At 35.5% G+C, this 24,477-nt stretch overlaps 3 protein-coding genes across 4 annotated transcripts in view; 2 read left to right on the forward strand and 1 right to left on the reverse strand.

The window, feature by feature from the left end:
- Positions 1-1,392: 1,392 nt before the first annotated feature.
- On the reverse strand, positions 1,393-7,306 carry LOC121409318 (cytochrome P450 2F2-like). The gene is made up of 4 exons (XM_041601247.1): positions 6,763-7,306; positions 5,519-6,024; positions 4,047-4,515; positions 1,393-2,891 (listed from the first exon to the last, which is right to left on the reverse strand). The coding sequence occupies exons 1-4, from the start codon at positions 7,193-7,195 to the stop codon at positions 2,713-2,715; spliced, it is 1,587 nt and encodes a 528-aa protein (XP_041457181.1). The 5' UTR covers positions 7,196-7,306; the 3' UTR covers positions 1,393-2,712.
- Positions 7,307-8,231: 925 nt separating this feature from the next.
- Positions 8,232-14,180, forward strand: LOC121409319 (histamine N-methyltransferase-like). 2 transcript variants are annotated; one of them, XM_041601249.1, is made up of 4 exons: positions 8,232-8,401; positions 10,624-10,855; positions 11,481-11,801; positions 12,975-14,180. In XM_041601249.1, the coding sequence occupies exons 2-4, from the start codon at positions 10,633-10,635 to the stop codon at positions 13,334-13,336; spliced, it is 906 nt and encodes a 301-aa protein (XP_041457183.1). In that variant the 5' UTR covers positions 8,232-8,401; positions 10,624-10,632; the 3' UTR covers positions 13,337-14,180. The 2 variants fall into 2 exon arrangements, with proteins under 2 accessions (XP_041457183.1, XP_041457182.1); XM_041601248.1 differs by lacking the exon at positions 8,232-8,401 and adding an exon at positions 8,763-8,902.
- A 6,439-nt stretch (positions 14,181-20,619) lies between these two features.
- Positions 20,620-24,477, forward strand: part of LOC121409321 (probable E3 ubiquitin-protein ligase HERC4) — a 45,224-nt gene continuing 41,366 nt past the window's right edge. The window contains exon 1 of the mRNA XM_041601250.1: positions 20,620-20,713. The gene's annotated coding sequence lies outside the window, so the exon portion shown is untranslated. The remainder of the gene's footprint in view (positions 20,714-24,477) is intronic.

Genomic DNA, 24,477 nt, shown 5'->3' on the forward strand with positions numbered 1-24,477 from the left:
TTCAGATTATAGGGCCTATCGTAATTCGCGAAATAAACCAAATGAAATACAAAACAAGTCCCAAATAGACATCCATAAATACATTAGAAGACATTATTAGGTTAGACGACAGGCACATATAATTTCATTAATAAAATAACATACAAAATTATGATAAATCATATCAACTTCTGAATAGAAAAAGATCGCAGTAGTTTGAGTTGATTTTTAAAAGTTTTTTGTTTTTGTTTTGCCCAGATGAAATGCAATTTAAGTCGTTTTAGAAAAAATACAATGTAATATCTCGAAGATAGAATAAAATCTAACATAATTAATTTTCACAGCCTTGAAATCAAATGAAATTTGATCACTCTTTTGTCTCCATTTGTTTTATTTCTAGTATAAATTACATTTTGAAATAGTATATTAATTTATGTAATTTATTCATTTATTCATTTATTCATTTAATCACTAGTATTGATTCGGCACTTCAAAATAAATATTAATGTCATTTCATAAAGTAACATAGAACATCATATATGTACAAATGCAGTATTTGCAGTCCTCTCTGAGTTCATCAGCTAGCGGCCAGGAAAGAGAATAGCAAACTTAGTTCAAGTTTATTTCAATTCTACAAAACATTATACATGTCATCAATGAAGTAACAATGAATTAACAATGATTAGAATGCAGAAGTGAGGTGATCTATCAAAAAGCACAGCTAGACATAGATCACCTGTAAAACATAAATTATATACGTTGCTAAGATACATAAGACATACACATCAGGGAATAGAATAGGAGAGAAGAAAGTGTAGGGGGCAGAAGTTTAACCCTATCTATGCCGGGGTATTTTGGGAGTTCATATGGCCGGGGGGGGGGGGGCTCCCAGGCCCCCCTTAAGATCTCGGCCATGCATCGACCGCGCGATCGCGCCGAAAATTGGCATGCAGGTTACCTCGGACATTATCTACAAGATTGTGTAGTGATTTATTTCATGCGAATCGCTAATATGTGATTATGCTTATTTATGCGTAATTAGTATGCAAAATCATACTTTTTCCTCTAACTCCCTAAATAAAGCTCCAAATGTACTAATTTTTGGCATAGAAACTCTTTGTGGTGTTCTTAGCAAGTGTAAATAAAAAAAATGCGATATCAAATCATTTTCTTATGTATTATATTGTTTTGTGCAATTTCTTATGTATTTCTTTGTTTTTTTACCTTTCGTGTTTCATTGGTTTTTTCAATGAAATTTGTTGGGGACACTCTGTGATCATAAAAAGCATAAAATAAATGCATTTAGACCAGCAAAACCAAAAATAATCATACATTTATGAATTTTGGTTGAAAACACAATTTGCATTGACTTTGTACACGAAATCACGTTTTTTAGCTATTTACGGTCTGACATGCACTTACATAATGTTGCGTAATTTCGGAACCAGGTACCCGGATGACGTAAAAGTTGGTCTCAAAAGTTGCGCAAGGCTTGAAAGTAAACAGTCAGCCAGCGGCGCGGTCAAAAAAATTCGCGCGGCGAAAATATCGTGCGATTCGTTGGGGGGGGGGGCCTCGGAGCCCCCCCCCGACCTAGATAGGGTTAAGGAGTGGATTAAAAGAAGACGGCAGAGCTAGGAGGTATATCGAAATAATGAAAGTGGGGAGGAGAGCCAAGAGAAGAAAGAATGAAGAGTGACGATGCATGGGAGAGTGAAATAATTACAAATGTTCAGGATGTACCTAAATTCACAAAAACACGCGCACATGCGTGTAATAATAAACATGATCACTGTCATCTAATGGTCCCACATCCCAACCAACCGATGCACTGGGAGCACTGGTTTGAATATAGCACGAAATCAAATACGGTGACAATTTTAAAATAACAATTTAAAAAATGACAATGCACTAATGCACTGGGGACATGGGTAAAAATATAGCACGAAGACAAATAAAATGACAATTTTATTATATGGATTATTATTTACAATTGCTCTTTAAAATGTATTTATAATCTTCATAATCTATAGTACGTCTTCTTTCATGTACCTATTTGAATTGTAATACTTTTGCTTTTTATACGTAATAAACCATAAATTGAACTGAATTGAAATGAGCTGAATTGAATCGCAGTTTAGCTCTTGATTATACAAGTCAAGCAATGATCAATAATCATTCATGTCGAACGAGACCGATAGATGGCGTATATTAACATCGTAATTATCGTTAAAAAAACAACATCTTTCCTGAAGGAAAAAAAAAACTTTCCTGAAGGAATCTCATCAGTGGCTTTTCATTTCATTATTCACATTTCACAAACTATTATAGATAACGTGGGAAGCCGATTTGGAAGCACCCACAGGATATTGTCTGATTAATGTAGCTAGAAGACGCGACACAAACAGTTACTTTGACACGGTTGCCCATTTATGAAACACTCCATTTTTTCGTCGCCGTCAACCCCCTCTTCCTTGCTATCAGTTGCTATACGTAGAGAAATATATCATTTTCACCGTTTCTCCTTTCCTTTTTATTTCTTTTTCTCCCTTTTTGCTTTGGTCGACAAACAATGGGGGGCCGGGGGCGGGGGGGGGGGGTGCCCCCAATCCCTATCTGTACTCAAACGTATATGCAAAGGCTTTATAACGATATCTGTCTATTGTAAGTTCATCACTGATACGCCCGCTGACACTCCAAGAATTACAGGTAGGAGGAAAATCAACAGGTAATTCATTGTCGCTGAGTGGCTCGTATTTTGAAAGGTAGTGGGTTTACTGTCAGACCAGTCGTACCATCCATGGTCCTTGGGACGTCGTCGTCGAGTTCGATGACGAAACGGTGGAATATGTGAGAGAATAAGATAAAGAGCTCTGTGCGAGATAATTTCTCGCCTGGGCATGCACGACGACCTGTGTGGAAACAAAAATAAATTATGTCAGTACAAGGGATGAGCTTACTTCCTTCTCTGAATTGAATCAGTTATTTAAAAAAATATATATATTATTATCACCTTATTTTTTCCTCTTTTCCTTCTCTTCCTTCTTTTTTCATCGCCCTCATTCTCCTTCTTTTCTCATTTTTCAAATTCTTTTGATTTTCTTTTTAATTATTCTTAATTCTCCTTCTTCTTCTTCTACTTCTTCTTGTTTCTCTTCCTCTTCCACCACCTTCTCCTTCTTAATTTTCTTCCTCTAAATTCCTCGTCTACTACTGATTCAACCAATAATAGTGATACCAATGGTGGTGACGATAATGCGTATTAATAATATCGATGATAATGGAATTGTTTGTGTTGGTGTTTGTGTTGATGGTGGTGGTGATGATGATGATGATGATGATGATGATGATGATGAATTGATGATGACGACGACGACGATGATGATGATGAAGAAGATGATGATGATAACTTGATGATGATGATAAATTGATGATGATGTTGATGGTGATGATGATGATGAATTGATGATGATGATGATGTTGATGGTGATGATGATAATGATGATGAATTGATGACGATTGGTATTGGTGGGGACAGGGGATGGTTGTGGTGACGATGACGCTGTTGATAGTCATGAAAGTAGTGGAGATGATAATGTGATGTTTGATGTGATGGCGGTGATGATGGATACTGATGATGTTGGTGGTGGTGATCGTTATTATGTTGACGATATTTGTTGTCTTTTGAATTCCTAATATATTAGAGTAAAAATTGCGAGACATGATAACAGATGAAAGGTCCGGAGAGAAGAAAGTGTTGATTGTACAACACTCCAATTGTTCTCAACAATGTCCTCTGTAACCATAGCAACATATTACAGGAACAATATTGGATTGAGTGAATTTGTATTGTATTTTATGTTGGAAATAGAGTCGAATTTTTATTTGAATTTTGACATCTGTCAAAATGTCATAATCATTTATGTGTTGAAATTAGGGGTTCACTGTATGAGCAATACTGACAAAGGTTTAGAATCCTGATAGCCATACCATCACATCTTAGAATGAGTATTATCTCAATAAATTTCAGCTCAATCGAATGAGATTCATTTATTTATTTTACTTACCAACACCAAACTCAACGAGACCAGCCTCTCTCTTTCGATCAAACTCCCCATCCTCATCAAGAAATCTCTCAGGTCGAAACTCCTCAGGCTCATCCCATAGTGTTGATGATGAACATAAGAAATGTGTATTTGACGCCACATAAGATCCTTGAGGGACGCCATATCGTCCAACTGTTACGTCACATCGTGTTCGATGTGGAATCTGTATCGGCAAGAGGCCACTCAGTCGATAGCATTCGGCCATGGTGGCGAGGACGTATGGTAAAGATCCTTGGTCGCTGAGCCCCGGGAGACGGTCTCGTCCGATAACTCGGTCCAGCTCTTCTTGGACTTGGTGTTGGACAACTTGATGCTGGGAGAGAATGAATAGGTACCAAAGGATGGTAGTGTTTGTTGTCTGCCATCCTCCTATCAGTATGTCCCAGGTGAACTGAAGTAGATTGATGTCGTCAAAAACACCAATATCCCCCTTGATAGACAAAGAGATAATTATAATTTAAACATGCTAACTGAACATTCTTCTTCTCGATCTGAGTCCTCAATCATATCCTGATGGTGTCATTTCATTGCTGGATATCTAGCTGATTGACTGCTCAGGCTTGTTGATCTATCTGTGACTATGATCATTGTATTTCATCTTTACACAGTGTGTAAACTACTCTTTTCGAATACAAATATCAATTAGTGATTAATATGGCTAAAACTCTGATATCATTAATTTGTTTTATCTTGTACATGTTGTTTGTATATTGTAATTATTGTAATTCATCCGTCTGGACTGCAAGAATTGATATTTTTTCAAGAAAATCTTTTAATCAATCATTATCACCATCTTATTCATTATCATCACTGACTCCTACCACCACCATCCTAAGTAGCTCAATGGTCGTGCCAGGGAAGTGGGAGTTTGATTCCCTGGTCGGCCTGAATCTAATAACTTTTATGAGAAGTGCATGCCTCTGCATTCTGAATTAAAGTTTATTGTCATTGCTGCAACTCATTATTTTTCTAAGATTTTTAAAATAAATATGTTATATTCTAAGAAACATATTTAGATATCTAAGTAGCAACTACATGCACTGTAAAAGCTGTGGTGTTAAAACTGACACCAATCGGTGTTAATAGAGGACCACACCCTGAGGTGTTAAAATAACTTCCTAGAGATTGAACATAACACCAAAGTGTTAATTTAACAACCATAGGTGTTGTAATAACACCTATAGGTGTAAAACTAACACCACCAATTTAACATCGGTGTAAAATAACTAGTGTGGTCCTCTATGTACACCGGTTAACACCACAATTTTTGCTGTGTAGTATTCGGTAGTGGGTGTTCGGCACCCTGCATCAGTATGAATTAATTTGTCAGTAGATTACAGAAGACTTCCCATGTTAAGCGTTATAGTAAGTATTTTAAGTTCGTTTTTTATGACTTCGTCTATTAGAAATAATATGATTAAAAGCATCCGTACCTTTAAACGTCGTTCATGTTGCTCTAACAAAAAACATTCGACCATATCACTAGGCTCCGCGTTAGGGTCGAAGTGTTTCCGATGATCCACGACTGACTGCCGAATAAAATCGAACATTTCGGCAACCGCTTCGTCACCCCTCTTACTGCCTGCAGACGGTAGATATGAGAGTTCTGGAACAAGTGAAAAGATGGCCCCTGTCCCAAAGTATTCAAAAGTATCATCAGCTAGTTGAGTGAGTCGGAGAAACTCTTTATCATTATAGGAATATCTTTTCCCCATTGTCAATCTGGTCGTTATGTTTGCGACAGCGATGTTAACAGCATTCATTGGGTCAAAGAACTCGTCATATTTCGAATGGAAATTATCGAGCAGCCTTTTGGCTTCCTCAGCAGCGAAGTTCTCAAAGCTATTTGGACCAAGTTTCATTTTTCGCAAAATAGAGATCAAAAATCTTCTTAGATCCTTCCATTCAGGTCCCTCACTTGCAGCAATGATGCCTACACCTAGTTGTAAACAAAATGAAAATAAAATGAAGAGGGTATCACTGCAAAGGTAAAACAATTTTTCAAAAAAAACTGATAATTTCTTTTACGAAGTCACATGCGATCCACTACAAACTACATATTTTTTAAAGAAAATTTGAACTTCTTTGACCTCATATCATCAGACACATCTTTATTCATATTTGATTCTATGATGAAATTATTTTCAGTTGTCATGAACCATTGAAAATGGGAATTTATTATGGGGTAGCTTCTTATACATGTCACATAGATAATAAAAAAAATCACAACTCTATTCTTTTATCAGTTTATGGGTTTCCTTCAACCTTCATTGATAGTTTACTTCTTTTCGTATAAATAATTTATTGCCACTTAAGACTTTCCTTTTCTATCTTATGATATCAATAGTAGCTTGCGGTTGGTGATTTTTATTTTGATTCCTGATGAAAAGCTACAAACTTTCTTTAATTCTGAAAAAAGGGAAATGAAGAAAAACCCTTGGCTAGCTCCCAACAGTGAGGAAACGCTATTATTTTGTTTCTACCTTATACATAAATAAAAAGCTTTTATTTCATTTTTTGTTGTTGTTGCTGTAGAAAACTATTGATCTGAATCTTGTGCTTTAATTCATCGCTTCATGATAATAAGGACATGTTAAATCAATTAAGATCATGCTCTAATATCGTTTTTGTTAGCTTCTTAAAAATCGATTAATATCAAATTATCTAAGAATGTTACCTTTATCTTGATGTATACCCAGTGCTTTATTACACGGTGGAATTGTAGCCATGTCATTGATATCTGCATTCTGAAACGTTTTCCGGATCACAGGTAAACTACTTAGAATCACGAATCTCGTCGAAAATATCCTAAAAGTAAAAACATCTCCAAACTCATTGGCCCATTCATTGATGATTTCATGTTGTTTCTTTGATGTTAATAAGAACTGATGAAGATTTCCGATGATAGGTAACCCTCTTGGCCCTGGTGGAAGTTTTCCTTCATTCCTAACACCTCCTTGATGATGAGAGTATTCCGAACTACGTTCATTAACATCACAGTGGCCATTACATTTTCTAACTCCTGATGATAACTTCGATAGATAAAAACGTCTTGAAATGTAGGTCAGGCTAGTAAAAATTGTTAAAGCTGTAAGAACAAGAGTCAACATATTTTTCTCCAGAATTTACAAAATTATTGTTATAAACACAAATATGTATCTAGAAAAAATAGGACAGATCGAGAGGTATCATGCAATTGAAATGACCAGTAAGAAATAATCACTACCTGTATATTATTTGATTGTTTGTCTTTTAGTTTTAAGACATGATCGAGCTTCATGGAGCGGGCTTACCAGCAATTACTGTAGACGAATTTTTCCAAGATAGGCAATAAAGACCTAACACCATGACATAACAAAGTGAAATAGATCTTGTTCAGGGGTTTATCTGTATTATTCTCCCTTGCATAATGTAGCCTTTTATTATATATAGCACGTTTCGTGCATGCAACATGATTTTCTGCTGGTGAATTTTAGATAAAAGAATGAATTTTCAATTGTCTACCAGCCATTAGCATGATAATTATGGTGTTTTAAAAAATTTCTCTCATATAAGTGGTTTAGTGGTACGCTGAATTTAATCCTTAGGCATATTTAAAAAACGAAAAATGTATTTAAAAGCCGCATATAAGAATTGATTTATAAAATGATTTCTCAATTTCAGTTAATCACCTGTTTTGTTTCTGCTCAGCTCTCTTTAGTATTGTTCTCCATTCTCTTCCATTAATTTATCCCCCTTCTTCTTCTTCATCTTCGTCTCCTTCCTCTTTTACTTTAGTTCTTCTCCTTTAACCCCTCGATTTTTTCATAAAAGAAAAAAATAACAACAATTATGGCATATGAGTTTTGCAAAGTGCAGAAGAATTTGGCTCTTCTTCTTCTGTTACTTCTTCTTTTTCTTTTCCTCTTCTTCTTCTCCTCCTCCTCCCTCTTGACATTATCAAACAATGTCTAAAAGCTACCACGATGTCGTTAGTTCCTTCTAGCTTTGATCTTCTGCAGAAAGTGCGGGTGTGCAATAATAAGAAGGGTTATTGAATAATCACACTTCTTAATACACTTATCATTGCCCATGAGTTTTTATGTTCTTATGAGATGAGCATGATTATATAAAGTGCCCTGTTTCATAACGCTTTAGTAAAAAAAAAAATATCCTAAATAGGAAATGTCAAGTGATGATTATTTAGACAACCCAAACGCATTTTTAGAGGCTATCACCACTTCTGAAGTTTTCTTTTATTAGACCATCCTTGTCATTGATTGAAATTCAACAATTTACTCCCTCTATCAGCGATAGACTCCAAATCACTGACGACGGTAAGTCAACTAACGATGTTAATTGATATCCATTTCAATGATTGGAAAATTATCTTGAAGTTGAATTCTAGAATGTTAATTCTGGAATTCTAACTTATTTGTTTTCTCCTCGCTCTGCTTTTCAACCATTATCATTGTCACTGCAGCAGTGTGCAGTGAAATTAATGTAATTTTTTCCTGTATATATGTTCGATATTCGATATAATTCAGATTCTTCGTGATGTTTCATTTTTCACTTTGGGTTTTTTTAATCCTTTTCTACACACACTCCCATAGGGTTGATGTTGTGTATACAATCATTGACGCAACTATAATGTATTCAAAGTAATGTTTTGCACGAAGAGTTGGTACCAGTTTCTTTTTAATTCCTAATTAATAGTCTGTCTATTGCGATCTGGCTTGATCAGAGTCCTTATAGAGATAGGAATATATAGAGCCAAAAAGTTCAGTTCGTGATAAGTTTCCAGCAAGTGAACTCCCCAGTCTTAAAGCCTCCAATTCGTAAGTTCTTTAACAATTTCTCAATTTTCTGTTTACTTATTAAGAACATGTAGAAGATGTATGAATACTATACAGGTCTATGCGCATTATATATTTTTACAAGTCATATACATTTACCCAATAACCTGGAGATCCGTAATTTCTTGATTGCATCAATTTATCTTGGTAGTTTAGTGGTTTATAAATGTCAAATATTGTGTCATTAGTAGTGAGAAGTTTGGCTTTACAGTTATTTTTCTTGGTAAAGTAGTATAGTCCAATATCATAAGTGAATGTCCTATTTAGTCATAGAGTTTGATGGCAGTGACATTTTTTTCTTAATGCTGTGATGATAATAAACTGTAAATTATAAGCATATTTATAATCTGTCAACCATATATTATTCTTTCTTGATAATTTACTGAATCACCAGCATGATCATGATTAGAATCTTATTCCTAAGTTCTTCAAGCTACACAGCAAAAAATGTGGTGTTAACCGGTGTACATAGAGGACCACACCAGTTATTTTACACCGGTGTTAAAATTGTGGTGTTAGTTTTACACTTATAGGTATTATTACAACACATTTTGTTGCTACATTTACACTCTTTGGTGATATGTTTAATCTCTCGGATGTAATCTTAACACCTCAGGGTGTGGTCCTTTATTAACACCAATTTGTGTCAGTTTTAACACCGTCGCAGTTTTTTTTACAGTGTACATGTATTTAGCTATAGCATCCATTATCATTTGGTTTCTCAGCTTAAGTTGTGGTTATTCTTTATAGCTATTTATAATACAATAGTAATTTTACAAGAAATAATTCCACGCATGTTGGTTTTGTAAATACATAGTGAATGTGAACTTATCAGCTTGTATTTCTATATGTGAACATGTAACTCAAAGTTAGTTTTCTATTTTTGTTTACAGTACATTATCTTGGGATTCGGATGGAATGTTGGAAATAAAGATTTTCGCAATTAAACATCGATCCCACAAATAAATTTCTTGTGGAGGGAGTGTTGTATTTTGAAACACCTCACTGCAAACCAAGAGGCGTAGTGAGGCAGTCACAATCATTATAACATCATATAGCCATTCGATTCGGATAGGATCATGAAACTTTTTTTTACTGTGCAGTATTAGATCTTGCGAATTTTCATATTTAAATGCAATGATTTCTTTTTCAGCATTTTGTCATTTATCTGTTTCAAATCGGTGCAACTGCATGGCCCAAAGCCTACTTCTACTGAGCAAATGAGCAGTGCTAAGGTTCAGTATCGACATGTAAAAATGCACTGGGTAGAATGTTGAGTTACAGTTTTCATGGTGAAGCTTATTTTCTATATAATATATTATGTGCTATAGTGAAAGAAGAAAAGGAGAAATACTGCGCTTACATGACATAGAATGTAGACTTTGCACTTTAACTAAATAATGTTTGATCCTATAACAATTATAACATTTTTTATGATGAATTTTCATTCACTCCTGCTGATTTCACACAATACTGCTGGAAGAAATGAAAAGGTCTTTTGAAAAAAAAAATATGCCCATGAGGTAACCACGAACATAGATTGGCAGAACTCTTTATAATTATCTCCACGCTCAGAAAGGATGAAAACATTATATTTTAGTCTCCCGTGTTACCAACAAAATAATAAAAACAGAAGAATATAATCATGATCCGATAACGTATAACACTTCATATTACATCCTCTTTTCTCATGTTTGATATAGTACACCAATATGAGTAATAACAATAATCTACCCGCTGGCCTGACGAGTATTACAGACGATCTTGAACGATACACAGATACTTTCATGAAAGGCTTCTGGCCAAATTCAAGTGATGTCGCTGTCATCCGATCGTGGCTCCGGGATGAGCTCGATGATGCGGTCATAGACGACATCGCTCAAAAGTTTTCACCAAGTCACCAGATTAATGTGATGGGCGTTGGGACTGGAGATGGTATGTAGATGTCAATGACGTATGTTTTGGTATTTGGATTCCATATTGTAGTTTCTTTGCAAAGAAACTTTTTTTTTTTTGGGGGGGGGTAAGAAATTTAATCCTTTATTTCTAACTTCTGCCTCTTGCCTTATATACGCTCAAAGGATGGACCTTCCTTTTCAGTTGTGCGGGGGCTAGACTCAATAAGCTTTGCCTTTTTTCTTTCCAGGTGACACTATTATAACGGTTTGATTATTGTTGTGTTCAGATTTTCTTAATTAGGATATGCCACTCCCAAATCAACAATAAGTCGCCCTACAGTATTTTCAAGATTGCTATTGAACTTGAAAATGACATCATAAGCTTTGAAATCATATAGAACTTGTCAAAATTGAACAACAATACCCCACACAAGTACTAAATTTAGATTGATGTAGAAGGCAACAAATGACAGTCTAAAAAAAGTGCAAAACTTTGAGCAAAATCGCAGGGTAAGAAAGCTTGGTCATTTATTACCCAACGATGGATAACATTTATTAAACCCAACTGTTTATTTTTAAGAGTGTAACTTTCAATAGCTTTAATTAATATAAAATCAATAATAATCATTATTTCCGGTTTCCTGTTCTTCATGTTCTTGCAGGATCAATGGATAGTATCATCATCGGAAAATTTCGCGAGGTATTCGGAAATCTTCGGTACACCGTTATCGAGCCCGGTAGTGTCATTGAGCAATTTAAGAACACTGTGCATTCGAGCGACGAAATGAAGGAAGTGACCTTCGACTGGAAGAATAAGACACTTTCCGATGTTTGCCGAGATGATGCCATGAAGTTGAAGAATAAATTCGTATTCATCAGTGCTATTCATTCGGCTTATTACTTTGACAATCTTGTGGATTCTTTGTCAAATCTTCTTGACTTTCTGGTGGATGGGGGATCTTTGATGATCATAGTTAACTCAGGTAAGAAAGACAGTAGCCTATACAATGCAGCAGGCCTATGCAAAGTGTTTAAAGGTCAAGTCCACCTCAGAAAAATGTTGATTTGAATCAATACAGAAAAATCAGACAAGCACAATGCTGAAAATTTCATCAAAATCGGATGTAAAATAAGAAAGTAATGACATTTCAAATTTTCGCTTATTTTCAACAAAATAGTTATATGAACGAGCGAGCCAGTTACATCCAAATGAGAGAATAGATGATGTCACTCAATCACTATTTCTTTGGTTTAATATTGTTTGAATTATACAATGTTTCATTTTTTACGAATTTGACGATTAGGACCTCCTTGCCAGAAGCACAAAATGTTAAAATAATGGAATTCCACGTGTTCAGGGAGGAATGAAACTTCATTTCACATGACAATGACGAGAAAATAAAAATATTTCATATTTAATATAACAAAATACAAAAGAAATAGTGAGTGAAGTGATGTCATCAACTCTCTCATTTGGATGTCACTGGCTCGTTCATATACATGTAACTATTTTGTTGAAAATAAGCGAAACTTTAAAATGCCATAACTTTCTTATTTTACATCCGATTTCGATGAAATTTTCAGTGATCTTGAATTTTTCTCTTTTTATTCAAATCAAGTTTTTTTGGGGTGGACTTGTCCTTTAAGATCCAGATCTACATACGACGATTGGAACAGACCTATATACGACGAATGGAGTTTCCCATTACCGGAATATGGATTCCAGAGCGCATTTTTAATTTTCGTTCCGATTTTGTCATAATTATCATTACTTATATAGGCGTCCAATTTTTCTTAGTGGTTACAACTCCTGTCTTTCGATAAGAGGGACATGGGTTCGAATCCCAGCCATGGCGTGTTTTCCTTCTGCAAGAAAGTTACCCACACTGTGCTGCACCCAACCCAGGCATGGAGGTGATTGGCGCCTCATCAAGGTTTCATTAATCATAAGAACAGAAATAATATCTTAAGGATCTTATGCAGGAATGGTTTATCTCATGATTATATGTCATATAATGAATAAACAAACATTACTGTTCAGCTTTTACACTAGATTGCACCCTTTCTTATTGTATGCATATATCTATAATCTTCATATTTATCTAACTAAATATTAATCCTGTTCAATTTTATAATTTCAATATGTTTGCAAACAGATGATAACACACTGGTAAAGTTCCTCAACAATCTGTCCTGGAGAGAAAATAACACGCAATCTCGATTGGCCGAAAAGATTGCTCAATTCGCCGAATCAAAAGATCTTCATCTTGTGACCTTTAACCTTCCAGCCAGAATCAACGTCACTTCCTGCTTTGACCAATCATCCACAGAAGGTGGGAAACTTCTTGATTTTCTAACTGAAGTGGCGTATTTTCGAGAGACAGCATCAGACGATATCAAGAAAGAAACGCTGTCTGTGATGAGATCATTATCGACTCAAGATGAGGATGGAAAACTCTACTTTGGAACAAATTGTAAAGCTATGATCTTGACTAAGAATCGTACCGTTCATTATTGATGTTTCAGGGAGTTAACATATTAAAACCATAGAATCTATAGACTTTATCAGAACTCTCAAGTCGTTATGCAGAGCAGACGCGCTTGCGCGTTTCAAGGAATATGAAGACGGGACGAACTTTGAAAGAGTGAAGAAGCTTATTAGAAGCTTAATTTGCCTACTCTTGTTTATAGACGAACTAGGGGTGACATGATAGAGACCTTTAAGATTCTTCACAATTATGACCCTCATATTTCCCCATGTCTGTAACTCAATTCTCTCATCAGTACAAGGGGCCATGCGCACAAACTTTTCAAGATTAGAGCTAATACGAATGCACGTAAGAACTTTTTACATTTAGAATCTGCAACTTATATAGTCTTCCTGAGCTTGTAGTAGAGTCTAAGGATGTATTACAATTTTAAAAGAGGGTTGATTTTTGGTGGCGTAATGCAGAATTTAAATTGTATTACCCCTGGACTGCGCCAATTATTTAGACGTCACTGTTTATCACCAGGAGCTGGACATAGAGGAACAGAAAATCCTGTGTCCAGGACTGAAACTTATATAACCTTAAACAACCTTATACAATCAGGAATATTTATTTATTTATTTATTAGAAAATATTTATTCAGGATAAAAAGATCAGCTGAATTACTGTTTTACATCAATGTCCCGATGAATATCTTACCGGGTATCCATTTACCTCACCCGGGTTGAGTGCAGCACAATGTGAGATGTCGCTCTGCGTGTATATCAAGATGGGACAACACCTAAGTAGTCATGTAGAGTACCAATGTGTGATTTCAGTCATATTTTGGTAGCACCAGTGGCGTAGCTAGGATTTTTTTCCTGGGGGGGGGGCACTGGGGGGGTCCTTGATTTTTCAGGGGGGCACCATTTTTCCGGTTTGTGTGTATGTGTCACAAGGGCGGATCCGATTTTCGCCAATAGGGGACGGGGCCCAAAATTATCTTCACCTATATTTTCCCCGATCAGTCACTTCTTAGTTTTATTCTTATAAAACAACATAAACATACAATAATCTCATAAGCCTTATAAAAAGTGCGAGCGCGAAGCGCGAGTAATTTTTTTAATTCCGTGTATTTTGTCCTGAAAATTTAATATTCTGGGCAATGTTATGTGTGATCCTGAACAAGATTTGTATGTAACTAGATGGTTACTGCGAATGCCAAGCGCGAGCAGAAATTTTTCAATATCGAAAACTCTTCAATATCGAAAAGGGATTTGTTAAGGACTGCTTACAGTTACCCACGTAGACGGTATATATTTCAATAATGCGAGCGCGAAGCGCTAGCATTTTTTTTTGACATTCTGACCTAAAAACAGGTCATTCTAAGCACTTTTTGTATTTATAAATGGGATAGGTATGTAATTAAACATTTCCTTCAGCAAGAAATTTATCCACATTGTGCTGCACTCGACTCAGGTGAGGTGAATGGGTACCCGGTAGGAAGAAATTCCTCGAATGCTCGAGCGCCCGATCAAGGTAGCCGTGCTAAAGCCGGGGTAATAATAGCAGGGCCCGCTGGGAGAACAGTTTTCGGAACAGAAGTGGCTACCCTGGGTAAATATGCCGCTATTATTATTATTATTAAACAATTGATGCGAGCACGAAGCGCGAGAGGAAGAAAATTGAGATTTTAGACCTAAAAGAGGGACACTCTTCATATTTTGTAAATCATAAATAGGATATAGTTAATTTCGTTTCATTGATAATGCGATCGTGAATCGTAAGCAAACAATTCTTGATATTCTGATGTGAAACTGGATAATTAAAGTACATTTAAATAAAGAGCATACAGGCTATCGCGCATGTTTTAGATTTAGACCTAGAATCTGGGCATTTTTTATACATTTGTTTAATGGAACATTATGGAATACACGTAGACAATATGAACTTAGCAAATCAAACAATGTGACCACGCAGCGTGAGCTAAAATGCTGATATGTAGACCATAAAACTGACATTTTACAGCTGTATAGCAATTAAATTTGTAAATGTCCGAGCTAAAATATGTTTTATAATTTATATTGACTTCAAACCTGGCTCCATATCTGCCTATTGAGCAAGATATGAATCTCATCGAACAGGCAATTCTGGCGCGATGCGCAAGCAAAAATTTTATATAGTAACATGAAAGATTTTTTTTTTTGCAAGTCTTCCCTTCACATTATTTCATTCACTCGTCTTCCTCTTATTTTCCTCTTCATTCTTTCTTCTTCTTTCTCCCTTTTTTTTTGCTCTGCCAATTTTTTTTTCAGGGGGCACCTGGGGGGGGGGGGCACGTGCCCCCAGTCCCACCCCAGGAGCTAGTCCACTGGGTAGCACAATGATTAAAACTTTCACACATAAATTTGACTCGTTATTTATTTTGCATTTATTCATCTAATGTACAGAGAAAGCAATAATGTTGATAAATCACAAATGCTATAATGCATGAAGACCCAGACCGGAGCTAAAAGTGAAATTGACAAAATGGAAATAAATGACGTAATATACTACACAATACAACAATACATGTAGTTATATGCCTATTCACCGTTGATAGCTGACTATTTTTTCTCCTGCCTCAAGACCGTGACGTCATGTTGTGATTCCATAATAATATTTGTACACATAAAAGCTGGGTGCTTTTTTCGACTATCATATTCGAAATTCTTTTTAATTTGCAGAAGAAAATGGCTCTGACTATCATTCGGTGATCAAATGGTTGGAAACCTACAACTCTTCACCTGTTTTTGTGCCCGGGTTTTGTGCCTAAAATTGGAAAATTTGAACACATAATCTGAATGCAGATATAATTGGAAAGCTGGGCCAAATAAGCACAAAATAAAATACCTCAAAGGTAGTCCAAATCTGTCTATAATATTAGTTCAAGCTTGCAGGGAAATTTATGATAATCTCTGTGTGATAAGTGAAGAAAATAAAATACGTCTTTTGAAAACCAGAAAAATCACCCAGTTTTTCTGTGCATAAACCTAAGGAATCACAACGCTTCTAAGAAGTTCTAACACAACATGATGTCACGATCTTTAGGCCGGTGAAAAGCACATAAAACTTATTTTAGAAACACGATTATTGGAGTTACTGTATTCTTAAAGGGATGATCCGGGCTGAAATTATTTATATCTTAATACATAGAGTATAATTAACTGAGCAACATGCCGAAAATTTTATCAAAATTGGATAACAAATAAAGTTATTGAAGTTTAAAGTTTATCAGTATTTTGTAAAAACAGTCGTCATGAATATTCATTAGGTGGGCTGATGATGTCAAAGCTCCACTTTCCGTTTTATTATCTTATTACATAAAATCATAATTTTTTCATTATTTCATATTTGTTGTCACATGGATATACTCAAATAAAACTCACATCAAACTTGTGCCATTCAGTATGATATTTACAATTTATTTCAGTTAATTTTGTTTGATTTCCAATTAGAAATAAAGATGGTTTCTCACTGATAAAATTCAGGACAAAAAAAAAATACGATGTAGATTCTCAAAAAGAGATATCACTTATTTCCACTTCAAATTTTACCTTGTCTCGAGATACCCAAAACTGATAAATATCTCTACAACTGCCTTTGATCGACCTGTTTCAATGTTTCATTTGTCTATCTTCAACATACCTTCAAAATACCTTCAAAATAATTGGTTTGTTTTGCAATATCACAACTCACTCTATGAAGGATCCTGTACTGATCCACTCATAACCTGAATCACATTCAAATATAATATAATCAATATAACACTTAACTCCAACTTCTCGACCCTTTGTTCTAATCACCTATCAATATTAAACATTTCATTTTCAAAACACTGCGAACTCTAGTCTTGAGGACGCAATGATGATGATTTTTTTAAATATGTCATATATTTCTTCATCATGAAGAAATATATGACATATTTAACTCCATGCAGTTTACCATTTCACCAAAAACATCATAAATTCAAATATAATCAACTTCGCTGTTATCATCAGAGTTTTCTTTCTAAAACTGTCTTCTTTTCCTCTTAAACATCATTTGCCTCATCTCAACACTAACATCAACTGTGAGGATCCTGTATTGATCCATCCACGAACACAAGTATTTATATTCAACATCAGTCAAGGACTGAGATAAAAATAAAAAGCAACCTATGTTGAAAGTTCCTCTATAAAATCAAGTTTCTAAAATAACTTAACAATTAATGTCCATCGGACTATCATTCTCATCAGTGTTCATAGTTCTATCAATCATTCCTGCTTCAGTTCGACAAACAATCACGTGTATACGTCACCAAAATCAATGGTATCTCTTGTTCGTTTACTCTCGGTGAATCTCGGGGAATCTCGTTGTCCTTCGCGACTTTCGGAAATGCTCGGCTTCAATGACTAGAAGTCGTCAGGGAATTACGTCCCACCTTGGCACCATCTAAAATTTAAATAAACCAAAAGCTTTTCTACAATATATCCTAAAACAAATATTTCTTCTCTTACTTGTAATTAACATTTAAATCCAATTCAAGCTTGTCTGATTTTCATACATTTATTTATCTCAGTTTTTCAAAACATTTGATTACTAACTAGTATAAACTTCAACTTCAAATGAAACTTTTCAACAACATTAAAGTCTCTATAAACCCAAGAAAATGTATATTGATTTCTACAAAGCTATCACAATAAATCACATTATATTATACACGTTATTTTTCTTCTTCCTTTTTCTTTTTGTATAACAAAAATTTAAGGATGGAAAAGTCATTTACACTCACCGATGACTTTCAGCAAAACAGGCTCAAAAAATGATTTAAATACTGCTTTCTGACCTCATGCAGGTAATAATGATTAGCAGCTCACAAACTGGAAAATAGGGCTGCTCAAAAAGAAAATAAGCCTAGAGATATGCCTTCAGAATGGTAAGGAAAAATTGTAATTTCTCTACTGGCTTCAAAACTGCACATAAGCTGTGTGCTCACCGAAGTTAAAAATGGTGTCTGCCAAAACCTAATGGAAAACTACTGCACACACACCCTTGCCCTAAACTATCCCAAGCAGCTGGTCAAAAGGAATGGATCCCTGCCTGGGACAAAAGGGACCTATCCAAGCACGGCATGGAAAAATCCACTGCCCTGGACAAAAGTAACTATTTCAATTAGCTATGGTCATCGATGGCAACCTAAATTAAAGAAGCTCTGCTCAGTGAAGAATAAAATCAAATTCCTGTCTCTTTGCAACCTGGCTAGAGTACAAGATAAGGTTAAATAGTATTGCTAAAAAAAAAAGGGACAAATAAATAAATAAAAAAATGTATTTTCAATGTGACATTTGTGTGAATAATATGACTCCTTTATAATGAGATAAGTTGCAGCAATAAATATCTAATGCACTAAATCAGTTGTCAATCCAAGTTTTCTAGTTCTTGGAGGAAAAAAATTGAATAAACCTCATTTCATATAATAAAATACAAAAGAACAAGTGGAGATGTGACATCATCAGTCCACCTAATTAATATTCAAGACGACTGTTTTCACAAAATATTGCTCAACTTTAAAATTCAATAACTTTGTTATTTGATATCCGATTTTGATGATTTTTTTTTTGCATTTGCTTAGTGAATTCTACTCTATTTATTAAGCTATACATACTTTCAGCCCGGACCATCCCTTTAATCAAAATACTTAACTGGTAAGCGGTGAAATAACATTGCACAAATCTTGCATTTCAGTTTTAAGTGGTTTCTAAGCTTTCGATTGGTAGATGATTTGTCAATTTCATTTTTGGGCTCGGTCTGGGTCTTTAATACTTTATAACGTTCCAGAAAAGAAAAAAACGTTTGAGGGAGCGAAGCCCCTGAGTTCCAGAAAATTGTATTAGCGCAAAAGAACTTAATTTCTTGTGCATTTAAATAGGCACATAATTTGATTGAAGTGCGTCATCACACAATGCTAACATAGATAAAACTCAGTGCAATGAGCATAATGAGGGACTTCTATACCATTATTGTCAGTTACCATGGTAACATAAAGTTGCATATTTAGATCACACTGATGGGTTTGCAGACTATTTTTATCGGTTCTGATTTTTTCTTTTTCTCTTTTACGTTTTCTGCGACCAATCAAAATGCCGCCCCCATATTTTACATTCATCTAATTACCAAATTAATGCTAAAACTGTGGACTGCCATAATGTACTCGTCTTGAACAAATGTAAATGGGGGGGGGGGGGTCTTCTAAATAGTATTATTTTTCTTCATTTAAAAAAATGTAATGTCTGAATAAGAGCCTTATCCACAAGCATTCTGCTACTAAGCATTCCTCCACATTTCCGTTTCGTGTAATTATTCATGTAGCATAATTATGATCATATTAAGTGAGAGTGCTTATTATTATCACTTCATATTCGAAGTATGCACGTTAAGGTTGTAATTATATTAAAGTTTTGTAACGTCTTCGATATGTGTAAATAAAACCTAAATAAAATGAAAAATTAATTCTCTCTTGATTTTTTTGTTTGTTTGTTTTGCGTCCCCTCAAAGTGCCGCCCTTGCTCCCAAGGGCAATTATACCCTTTCCCCCCTATATACGCCAATGAAAGGTTTGTGGTGGGAGCAGCGAAATATAGGATTACGAAACGTATGCCTAAAATCATGCAGTAAGCAAACAATTTCTTGAAAATACAAACATTATTTACTTTGTGGGAGTGCCGTAATGACCACCCCCATCCCCTAAAAAAATGAGGGGGCACAGCATCGCACGCCTGGCAAAATTTCTTAAGGATGACTGTATTCCTTTTCCTTTACTTTTTCTTTCTGTTATCCTACTTTTCGATCTGTGTGCATGGCAGCAAGCAGCGGAATGCGGAAAGGGCAGTGCTTAACATAAAATTTACAAACCTAACATTTTAATATTTTACTGAGTATTTTCACAAAATGAACAAATTTGTGCACATAATCTTTCAATTTTACTTTAAAAATGCAAAGCCAATAACAAGCTTGGTCGGTACGCTAACTGCCTATCGAGTTTCTTGCCCCCCCCCCCGAAAGATCTTTCTGCGTATATGACCAGTGTGTGCATTGCAATATGGGGTTCTATAGCTGTGCTTTCACAGTTATCACCTTCCATGCCTTCTGTATATTGTATTTTGTAACCAACACGAATGTCATACTGTGATAAATGATTTGAAAATAAAATTGAATTGGATCTTGAACTCACATGATTTCGCAACGCAGACTAAAGGTTAATGAATGACTGAATGGATTACATCACTGCTATTTTGAGAGAAGTGGGGATTCCCCGTATCCATCAACGGTGCTTGTATACTAGTAATACGTGCATGTGGCGTTGGCGTCATTGGTATTGGTGCATCCACATCAAGGTACCATCATTGGTAAGTAAGAGGGTGATTAGGCCTATATCTATTATTTTATTTTATACCATGTTCACATTTGTTCTACGGCGGCCGTACGGCGAGTCGAAAACAGCCGTTTTAACATTTTTGTACCAGCTAAATGTAGGTGGCTTGAATAAAAATTGATAAAACGGCTATTTTCGACTCGCCGTACGGCCGCCGAGAGCAAATGTGACCAAGGTATTACAATCACACGTCTTTCTCGTGATAGGCCTGTTATGTTTATGCTTTACTTCTAAAATCTGCTTCAATTTTGTAATTATATACATACAGTGGCGTAACTACGGGGGGTATGGGGGCACGTGCCCCCCCCCCCCAATCGGCTGACCCCCCCCAAAAAAAAACGGGGAAAAGGAGAAAAAGAGGAAGAAAGGAAGAGAAACTTATGGAAAAGAAGACATTGTTCATTATAATGTTATATCATATCATAATTATGTTATATTACATAAGAAACATTTTTTCATAACTTTATTTGCATAGGGCCTATGTCTTCATTGTTCCTGGTGCTCGCATTGTCTGTTTACCGAGATATATAATCCTGTTATACTACATAAAATCTCCCGTTTTCAAGTCAATATACACCAAACTGCCAAATGTATTTCCTCGCACTTCGAGTTATTATTGTTTTATGTACAATAGTATGCTTCTTTTTCATGACTACTTAAAAGTGATGGCCCCATTTAAGGTCTTAATATAAAACATTTACTGTCCGTGCTTACGTTCGCAGTAGTGGCTTTGTGAAATATGCCTGCTCTCCATGAATTCCTAGAATCAGTCCTTAAAATGTCCCTTTTGCTGATCTGAATATCAAAAATTTTCAACTCGCGCTTCGCACTCGCATCATAAATTTGGTTAGTGAACTACGTGTGGTCTTCGTGAATTCCTACAAATAAGCCTTAAAATGCCCCCTTCAGGTCTGAATTTTCTAAATTTTCACTGTATATTTTACATATTTTACCAACGTTTTGCCTAAACTATGCAACGCTTTTCTTACTTTGACCGTTTTGTGTTTCTGTTATACACGTTCTCTATTATGGAAGTAATTTGTGTATGATACCAGGAACAAGACTCGTACAAAAAAGTGTAAACCTATTTCATGTACATGAATGATGGTCATTGAATGAATGAATAAAACTTTGACTTTCGAATTGTTTTCTGAATCAGGACTGCATTCATTTTTATTATTGGAGCGTATCTGTATATACTTCAATTATTTACCCCGTGCAATTCCAAATTTTATCGGCATAAAAATTAACTTCAATATATATTTTATTGTCATCTTGTTAATATATAAAATTCCTTTCGTATATCGATTGAAGTTTACACTGTTATATTGCTTTTGTTTCCTGCTACACTACTTTTTAATGATAACATTTTTTGTATGTATTTGTGTGTGCTTTTTTACAAAAATATTTCATGTGTATTTGTTGTCTTTATTATACAGGACCAAAATTCAAAACAGTAACTTATTCTGATCTCACTGTCCAGCTTGAATGAATTAATGAATAATGAATAAAAATGAAAATATATGGAGTGTGTGATATCTGCACGGTTAGATATGACGGGTATTATTATTTATCATGAGTTGGGGATTCCCCATATTATCGTGCGTGGTCTCCATGAGCGAGCGATAAACTAATAGGCTGGCAATGTACATTATATTTTGCCTGCCGTCAACACATTCAAATTTGATCCGCATTGAAGGTTCAAACCTGAAAAAACTACTGGAATTCACCACACTCAGCCAGGCGAGCCGGAACACTTCAAGTTTTTTTTTTTTTTTTTTTTTGGGGGGGGGGGCAAAATCCCGAAGGGGGCACAATATTTTTGACAGCGTGAGATACCGAAGCGTTCGAGCGGGAGAGGGTGTGGCGCCCCCACGGTAAGGACTTTGTGTAAAAATGGTGTATAAAAGTTGCGTTTCCAAGAGCATTCAAAAAATAAATTTCTTGAGAATTAAACATAGAATTCACTACGAAAGACTATACCAATAATTTATGAGAACCTATGAAATCTACGCGCAAAACGATCGCTTCGGAATGTGGTTTTCATGTCTGATCAATTAAATTACATATTACGCTTATACTGACTCAAAATAACAGAAATGACATTTTTCATGCAATATCCTTTCAGAAACATTTATTTATGTACATTTACATACACGGACGACGCGAGAGAGCACAATCATCATTAGTTTCAAGTAATTCATGTCAGAACAAGGAGTGTATTAAGCAGAATAAGCGTAACAGAAACAAAAGAAATTCTAATGAATGTCTTTTCAAATTCAAAATGTCATACTGTTCTGAGGTGGCAGACGTCGATAAGCACTTAAATCTCCATTCTATGCAAATCATTTCTGACATCAGCATTGATAGTCCCTGATTATCCATGCAAAATCTTCTTTTTTCTTTACATAATTTCTGGTGAAAATGTGACCATAACTAGGAAATGATGAATATCAAATTCCAGGAAATGTTCACTTGTAAATTATCATGAACTGATTAACAAACTACAGCAGTTCATAATGCACATTATGTAACATTATTTAGAAGAAAACAATTACATTCCAATAGCGGATGTTGTTGACGGTACACCATGTGGAGTATTCGAAAAAGTGGATAGAGGAAGAAGTGAAATTGATAGGGGAGTGGACAGTTGATAGTTGAGTATTTTTTTGATTAAATGAGCATCGTCCTGAAAAAGACAATAAACCAGAAAAGGTTGAAGATTTGAAGAGGCTTGAGTAGTTGATAAATGAGTACTCCTCCTCTGCACTCAATTCGCCGACTCAAACTAGCATGTTCTCATTTATCCAATAATCCAACTACTCAAGCCTCTCTAACTCTTTTACAGTCATTTTCAGAACTACACACATTTTCAAGAAATATTACTCTAGGACCTACTCTCAGTATTTATCTTCCAATTTCTCGCCTATCAAAATTTGATGATTGAGAGTATGTCCTAGAGTAATATATGACGACCTCGAGATGTTATGGTATCTGGGCTTGACAGCTATGACATAGATTCCATATTTTGCTAGCGTTCAGGCGCGTTAGTGATATCGGGTCCGGTCTGAGCGTTTCTGGGCGACCGCGCGTTTGTTAGCCGACACAGCCAGCATGCATTGGAAAACCACTTTTAATTTGCCATTCGGTTTTAGTTTGAAATGTATTCATAAAAGGTTAAACGTTATCACACTGTAATATGATGGACAGGGGCTTATCAGAGGTATGTTTCACAGAAGGAAATGTTCGTCATAAGACGCGAGGCTTACTACGATATGTAATTGTAATATTGTAATTTCATTTTTTACAATGGAAATGACAATTTTTAGGCAGAAAAGTGCCTTCATCGTTTACTTTTGTCCTTAAACATGTTAGATAATTTATCCTTTTTAGGGGGGCACATGGGGGGGGGTAAAATCTCGTTTTGCCCCCCCAAAATTGTATGGGGGGGCAAGTGCCCCCCTGCCCCCCGCTTCTGGCGCCTATGCACTCAGCAGTGGCGTACCGTGGGTCACGGCATGGGGGGGGGGCAACAGCAAAATTTTCGAATCACTTAGGGAGCGCGCAAAGCGCGCTCAGTTGCCGTGTATACTGACCTAATAGAGACATTTTTAAGGACATGCAGTGCCATTAAACGGATATGTATCTCACTGATGAAATAATGCGAGCGCGAAGCGCGAGCTGAAAATTTTTGATATTCAGACCTAAAAGGGACATTATAAGCAATTCCCCTCATTT

This window comes from Lytechinus variegatus, chromosome 2 (genome assembly GCF_018143015.1).
Source record: "Lytechinus variegatus isolate NC3 chromosome 2, Lvar_3.0, whole genome shotgun sequence".
Lineage (NCBI taxonomy): Eukaryota > Metazoa > Echinodermata > Echinoidea > Temnopleuroida > Toxopneustidae > Lytechinus > Lytechinus variegatus.